General features: G+C 40.1%; 1 protein-coding gene across 1 annotated transcript; it reads left to right on the top strand. All coding sequences in view use genetic code 11, as the record gives it.

Moving 5' to 3' along the window:
- Positions 1-489: 489 nt before the first annotated feature.
- EGR_06008 (Alpha-tocopherol transfer protein-like protein) lies at positions 490-2797 on the top strand (the record flags this gene model as incomplete). The annotated part of the gene is made up of 7 exons (XM_024495257.1): positions 490-541; positions 886-1057; positions 1225-1283; positions 1317-1507; positions 2004-2114; positions 2212-2323; positions 2616-2797. The coding sequence occupies 7 exons, from the start codon at positions 490-492 to the stop codon at positions 2795-2797; spliced, it is 879 nt and encodes a 292-aa protein (XP_024350341.1).
- Positions 2798-7889: the final 5092 nt, after the last annotated feature.

Raw genomic sequence — 7889 nt, forward strand, 5'->3', positions numbered from 1 at the left:
TTATCCTCAATGCCTCATCTCACTTGCCCAGACGGTAGGTCTTCCAGCATGAAACCTTTAAATGATAGCACTTACGTCGAGAGGCATAACTCTCACTTCCGTACTGAAATTTGCGAATCAAAGGTGCGTAATTCATTAATCCTGTCTACACTTTCCTCTCTAAACATGTGTTTGTGAATAAGGACCATTTCTAGATCTAATCCAACTAGTTAATCCCAATTTGGATTGCGAGTGCCTCAACTACATGGAGTAGGTACTCAGATGCGTAGTTCTGTATCCATAAGAAAAGACTCTAATTACTGAGAACAAAGAAATCGCAGGGAAGGGAGATGATGAGAGGGAAGCGCATAACGCAAATTTAGATCTGGTTGCCAGCTACCCTTAATTTTTTAAACCTTTGAAGCCAAAATGAAATGGTGAAAGATTCCATAAAAGTAATAAGTAAAACTCCTGGCTCCCGTCCTATTGACAAAGTTGGCAGTGTGGATAATGCAACATCTCCTAAGGGAGGAATGCATTGCATTGCTCTTGCTTTCGATTGGTCAGCAATTATCGATCGGTTAATTAGTCTAGCAATGAACCAATTGGCTTTGAAAGCATGCTTTATGAGTTCCAGGATTTTTGATTCGTGACTGGTCTTTCCCATCATATTTTGGCGATAGGTGTAAACAAAGCTTTTTACCTGTTGCTCATAATATCCATGGTACTACTTTGCTTCTCACTTCTCAATGCTCCAGTTAAAAATGCTTTAAGTATAGTTGAACAAATTGTCTCCTTCATCTGCCTGATTGTGAATAAGTGTTGTCGGTGTACTGGCACGGTGTACTAGCACCTCCCCCTTCGGATACTCAGGAATCACTCTTGCTTGTTTTATTAATTTCGTAGATGACAACTTCCTTCTCATGTTCCTGCGACACAGCAAGTACGTTCACTCGAAAGCGCAGGCCAGGTTGGATAACTTTTGCACCCTCTCCACCATGAAGTCCATTGGCGACATCGTCTGGGCAACCCCAGTCAACTTGAAGTCGAAGACACTTGACGGCTACCTCAATGCAGGGTAATTTGATTAGAATGTTGCAACCCACCTGTCAGTTGCTCATAAAATTGCACCATAGAATATAGGTGATACTTCTAGCCAGTGTGCGCGTTAAACCGGCAGTTTGTATGGATTCACAGTATGAGATATCATTTCTAAATCAACCAGCATGTTTAATGTAATTGTAGCATTCATCTTCCTCTGGACTACACGGAAAACGGGAAAATATGCGTATGGATACGTCTAGGTGATATCCATTGCATTCATTCTTAAAGTCTAGGCGTGTGGAATCTCGACAAACTGTCATTTGGACAAATACTCTACTACGCCTACAAAGTTATTTTCATGATCGCCTCAGATCCACGAGCTATAATCGCTGGAAGCGCAGTTATTATTGACTTTACTGGTGCCACCTCCAGACACATTCGCAAAGATCCGAACGAAATGAAATCGTGGGTCAGATTTGTCCAGGTACGGAATTGATAAAGCCACTTTTGCCAAACTTTGACTTTTAACTGACTTTGTGCATCTTGGGCTTGTAATATTTAGTCTTGTGCCCCGATTCGGTTGATAACTTCCCATTTAAAATACACCTGTTCGGAAGTCTACGTGTACACCAGTAGTGTGGATAACTTCATCACGAATGCACATACGCATTGTTGATGTACCAACTCAAGAACGTCATACAATTGAGACGCTTGGGATCAGCTATGATCCAGACCTGACTGAGCAATAAGGTACAGGCCTACTTACTAGATACGAGCATCTTATGGTTTCCTCATTAACTATTGAATATACATGGTTTGATGTGGTAGTGTTTAGCCATCTTTGGCCGTGTAACCCACTACTTGAATCCAACCGGAGGGAAAAAAATCCCGCTCACAGTTCAAATTCTCTCTAACATGGTAGAGCTGCACCGAGGATAAAAGAACATCAAATGATAACAAGCTTTCTGTCTTGATTACAGGAGGCAGTGCCGTTGAGACCTCGTCATATAATTTTCTACAATGAGGGCAAACTTCTAGACACCATGATGAGTGTCATGATGTTCTACGTGAAGGAGAAGATGAAAGACCGAGTAAGCTACTTGGCCTTTATCTGTGCTGTTTTATGAACTTGATGAGAAGCTTATGCAAAAGCTATAAGCATGTATTTTGTATGAATAAAATTAATAGATAGTGCGGTGCGGTTCGGATATTGAGAAAGCCTTTGAAGCTGAGCCGGACCTGAGAGCTGTGCTGCCACCAGAATTAGGGGGTGAAGGCAAACCCGTCGAAAATCTCATTCGTAAGTTATATTGCTTTAGACAACTAATTGCCGCCTTTGCTTTATGCCTGATTCTCATCTGTCTAGCATGGATTGAATCTTTAAGTCGTTTCATCGGACAAAGCCAATCCCGGGTACCGTCAGATAAATTAGGCTTGTGCATTTTCAGAGTAAAGCCACTTAAAAAATCCCAAATAAATACAAGTGCACAAAGAAGTAACTCAGTTTTTCGGCGTATCATTACATTTAAGCATATATATTAAGAATATCACGTGGTCTTGATTATGCAAACAACAATGTTGTTATGCTTCAGAGGCGAACAAGAGGCACTTCCTTGAATTTTACGGGAAAGGTGATCCAACAGGAACAATTAAGGTGGATGAATCGAAGAGGCCGATCTCGACTCGCGATTTCCTGCATGACTACAAAGAATACGACTTAAATATCATGGGGAAGAGCGGGACATATGTTAAGGTGGATCAGAGCGAAATATAATGGTAAACTCACTAAAGAATGGCGCCATACTTTTAAGTAAATAAAAGCATTAAATTAGTTTGCGGGATCTGCTATGCATTGCCGATGTATTGAAGACCCTAAGGGGCTACTGGAACGATCCAGAGGCCATGCCGCTCAGCAAAAGTACAATCAAGGGTTTCAGAGGGCCAGCAAAGCAAAAACAGGTAAACAAATAATCAAACTATTACACTCGTACCTATCGGCGATGTTCACGAGGCGTAAGTGAAAAAAAACGACTGGTATAGGGACGTGTCGTCACATTAAAAAACTGGCAAAGTGGCTGTGAAGTGCATCTACTAAAGTGGCTTAGTCTTCTTATTTAAATTATGTTTGAACGAGAAATTTTGAGATAGAAGGATGTAAATTAATAAGTTTTTAAAATGCAACCGAACATTGTAAATCTGGAAGTATTTAAAATTTTTTCCAAGCAAAGTTACTGCATCATACTGTTATTGCAACGGTCCGGGTACCGCAAAAAATAAAATTTGATTGCTTATTTATTGACTAGTTGCAACATTAAGAGAGTAAAGCCCAAAAATCTCTTCTTCAAAAAAAATGTTAGATTTAATGAAAACGATTAATTTTTCCTGATTAAATCAAATATTAGGGTGATTTCTCTACATTTGCTATCTCTCGATCATTCACAATTCGGTTAATACTTCAAACATGCCTCCTCGTTGTTGCCAATATAATCCAACTTAATCGTTCAGCTTATTTTAAACTCATTTATTACATTTTAATTAGTTTTTAATAATTCCTATTAAGATTTCACTGATATTTGTTTAAATTTGCTCCACAATCTGTAATGTACTTGGTTTCTCATATCTACCTAATAGAGATTTAGTGGTGGAACCTCGCTGCCTCGTTAGCAGAAACGGAGTGGCGTGTGTGGTGTGGCCGGGAATACAACAGCTGAAGAAATGTTTGACATCCCATTCTAATTCCTTTATCTTGGTGAAAAGAGAAGATCGTTTTTTGCCTAGCAGAACTCCTCCCAATGTTATCACCAGGTAATACTTGCTGTTTGTAACTTGTACATAAATTGATGGTTGTGACGACTGTGTAATTGTACGTGCGATTGGGTAATATCATTGTCAGGCATTGATTTAAGCTCCGATCTTACCCTTCTTTACAACTGCTGGCTTTGTACCGATCGTTCCACTGGAGTTCTCATGAATTTAAATAACCTTTTTTTGGGTACGAGCGGACATTATGACATTCCACCTCATTGATATATCTGGATCGGACTATTGTATTTTAACTTACTACTGCATGAAAAGTCTGTTTAACTTTAAGTTGATTGCTTAACACTGGTTAGTGTTTGAAATAGAATCAGTTCCATTCGTCAAAGTTGGTCTATAAATCAACCTAGCCGCTAAATGCACAGATTATATACCTTTCTGATGTCCTTGGTTTCTTAACCCATTATATTTATAACGCTTTCCGACAGTCTGTTCTGATCAGTCGCTGTTACTTAAAAGTTGAATGGTATCCAAATCTGAAAAATTCAGGTTACACTCCTCACTCACGCTTGTGTGCCAATTCTATAACCGTCACGATCTAGAACTTGAGCCTGCAGTAAAGACTCAAACATACTTTGAACTGCCCTTCCGATGTAAGGTCTCGCGATTTAAAGCAACTGCAATGGAAGTGTTGTTTTCAATCCTTTTAGATGTGGGTACTCCTTAAAGAATAGGTAAGAGCCACCACTCTCTTTTCGAAGTAAATGCGTTGAATACATTCTAGAGCTACTAACAGTGTAGTGTTTCCACTACTTGGAAGTGGCTTTTTGTAGGCGCGCAATTGGTTTGCAAGAATCCAAGAATGGATTAAGCTCCAAGAAGCCTCTCTAGAGGCGAAGTAATGACAGGGTGAAGGATTATTTGTCCTTAGGAGTAATATAGCTATTTCACCCACCTCGCATGGCTGGGGAATGAGATAACTACATGAGTACCAAAAATGTAACTTCGTCGATGAAGAGTTATAGCACCAGATGGGACATAACACTCACATTATTCTGTTCCTGCACCCTCCTGACACATTCTTTAAAAGTAGTAGAAGTTGTTTCAGAAACGACCAATTTGTTTTTCCTTACTTTTGTCTTGTGTCGAGGCAACTCTTTTGTATTGTTTTGACTCATTGGGTGGCTGGCTCGTGATGACAAATGGCCTTCATTTTGTGCCCTTAAGCAAACGAACATTTCACTAGTTATTTCTCAACCAGCCGCTCATCATCCATCCCACACTTTATAGCACCACTATCATCCCCGGAAGAGTGTACTACAGTGTTTGGTATACTACAGACGAATGTGTTTATTACAACCGATTTCGGTTGCATTTATCTTCATCTGCTCCACATAACCCGAGGCGACGCAAACGAGAGTTGGAAAAAATGTCACCCTGAGGAATGAGCAAACCACTCAGAACCAATCATTATTCCATGGAAGTGAACTTAAGCTATTTTATGATATAGCCTAAGGCTTCATACCTCGTATCGCGAAGCTGATATGCGGGCAGACTGCCACCTGCGAGTGAGATGGGCCGGGATGGAGGATAGTGCCTCTCCTCATCTTCCATACACCTCAAGTGATAATTATCACCTTTTTTCGGACATTGGCTATATGAGACATTGCGGGAAAATAAAAATAAGATAAAAACGTGAAGTGACAAACAAAATTGCCCTTTTCTCTTTAAGCTATGGGATCAAAGCCCATAGTGTGGATTCAACGATGTCAAGCAGGCTAATGCTCAATTGGGGAGGGACCTGGTTTGGGTCGTGCGTATCAACCTTGATCATGCAAGCATAACTCTCGGCTGGACGTCAATAACCAACGCACCCTACTGAATGGTTAAACCGCCATGGAAATGGGCCATTAGAAAAGGCAAAAGTGCCTGCAAATTTGCAGCCGTGATTTGAGATGCACACCGCTACTTGATCGGAGGAAAGTGTGACGACAAGTTGAAGTCAACTGTCGTGGATATCATTTGTGGAATGTGCACAATGTTGTGAGTTTTTTGTATTAAAAGTGTCTTTTATTGCGCTATGATCGAGCGTCCTGACAGTCCATCTCGTAAATTTTGATGGAACCACCTATTACCTTTTGTCTTACTATTATACCACAAAATTTGTTTCTCTTTTAGAAAATTGTTTAATACTAATTTACCTGTCTATAAATCAAACTGGCTGCTAAATTCGCAGATTAAGCACCTTCTTAATGTCGTTGGTCTCTTTGCTCACTATGATTATAAGGCTGTTCAAAGGTTTGTTTGGGCCAGTCACTATTGTTTAACAGGTTTAACGCCCTGTGTGTGTGACTACTACAAGTAATTATTTGTGAAGGATTTTTATTTGTAGTATTTCTCCCCGATCGTCAGCCATGATCTGGAACCTAAACCTGCAGTAAAGGCTTAAATTTGAGAGACTTTGAATAGCCCTTCCAATGTAAGCCCTCACCATTTAAAAGTAAACGCTCCTTATGAAGCAGTGGTGGGAGCTCCCGTTTTCATTACAAAGTATGTTGAATACATGCCTTTTACCACCAACGGAGATGTGATAGGGCGGGAAAAAGATACTGTCTCACCTCTCCCTCTGTATTCTTCTCCTATTTTCAAAAGGGGTTATTACCTTATCTTGGTATCAGATATGACAAATATGAAATTAGGTGAAAGTGAGGTCAAAGTAAAAGTAACTCATAGGGACGAAGCGTTTTACAAAATCAAAGTTGGCAGGTAGGTTTGCTCAAGTTAAAAGTGTCACGCTGCAATGGCAACCACTTTACGAATCTTGTCGTAGTTTACTGATTACCCTTTACTGGATTTGATATCTAGCCTGCAGTGACGTCAAGGTACCCCCTGTTCCAGATCATCGTATTTTGATTTAAAAAAACTACTTTTGTCTTTTATAGGTGGCCTGGTGTGAATCAATCCGCCGAGTGCACACTTATCAGCACATTCATACCCTACATGCGAGGTGAGACGAGATGGGAAGTAAAGCAAGACTTCAGCTACCATTCACCTTAAATTTCCTGTGTGTAGCAATTCCCTGGGACAAAACTACTTGGATTTTATAAATCTGTCCTTTGTGTCGATGTTCTCCAAAAACCCATCTCTAGGTTTTTACTATTGTTTTTGTACTGAAAAAAAACCTTAAGTAGTCGATTCATTGCAAGAATTTCGGACAGCCTCAATGTACGAAAATTTACTTCACGCACGTGTAGTTATGACATTGTATGCAAGCGAAAATGGAGAGATGAGAGAGTGTGAGACAAAGGTGAGTAAACACACAGAAAAGCACACACGCACACACATAAGCGCGAGGGAGAGGTGGTGAAGAGGATACAGAACCGGAGTTGGGGTGGGGGACTTGTTGCTGTGTATACGCAGCAGCTGAACGCGCCATAGCATGCAAAGCTAAAAGGAGGCAGTTGAGAAGTAGATAGAGAGGTACGTGTTTTTGAACCAATTCAGGTGGGAAAGGGAGTGTTGAACAGTTACAGAGTGAAGATCAGTGTGATAGACGAGTGACGGTTGTTTACTTGGCTAACTTTTGAGGCCGTTAACTGCTTCGAAGTGTCCACAGTCTGCACGCTAAAATCAAGAAGACATTTCTTATTTAATGATATTTTTCAAAATGGTTATTTAAAGAATAAAAGACTTAAGTCATGTCATGTAAAAGGCAAGAGGTTTTTGAGAAATGGGTTCGACTAGATATTATTATTACTCTAAGATAAGGTGCGTGCCTATGCTTTTACTTGACAAATATACCCATGATCTGCTTAAATAGGGAGACGTCTTACTCGTCCACGTTTGGCTAGTCTTAACAAACAAGAATTTGCCGTGTTTTAAAAAAAACAAAACTAAGAATTCGGGCAAAGAATAACCCCCATGGAAATGCCAAATTTCTCAGTCGCCTTATCTACAGATGCAACTGAGTAGTCGAGATGTTAAACAGCTTCAGTCTTGTTTGCTTCTTTGTTAGCGTTGGAATTTTGTCGACAGGGGTGAACAAAGATATTCATGGGTGTAACTATTGCAGTATCCTTACATAACCACCTCATTCGGGTTTAACGTTT

This window comes from Echinococcus granulosus, assembly GCF_000524195.1.
Source record: "Echinococcus granulosus chromosome Unknown EG_S00049, whole genome shotgun sequence".
In the NCBI taxonomy this organism is placed as follows: domain Eukaryota; kingdom Metazoa; phylum Platyhelminthes; class Cestoda; order Cyclophyllidea; family Taeniidae; genus Echinococcus; species Echinococcus granulosus.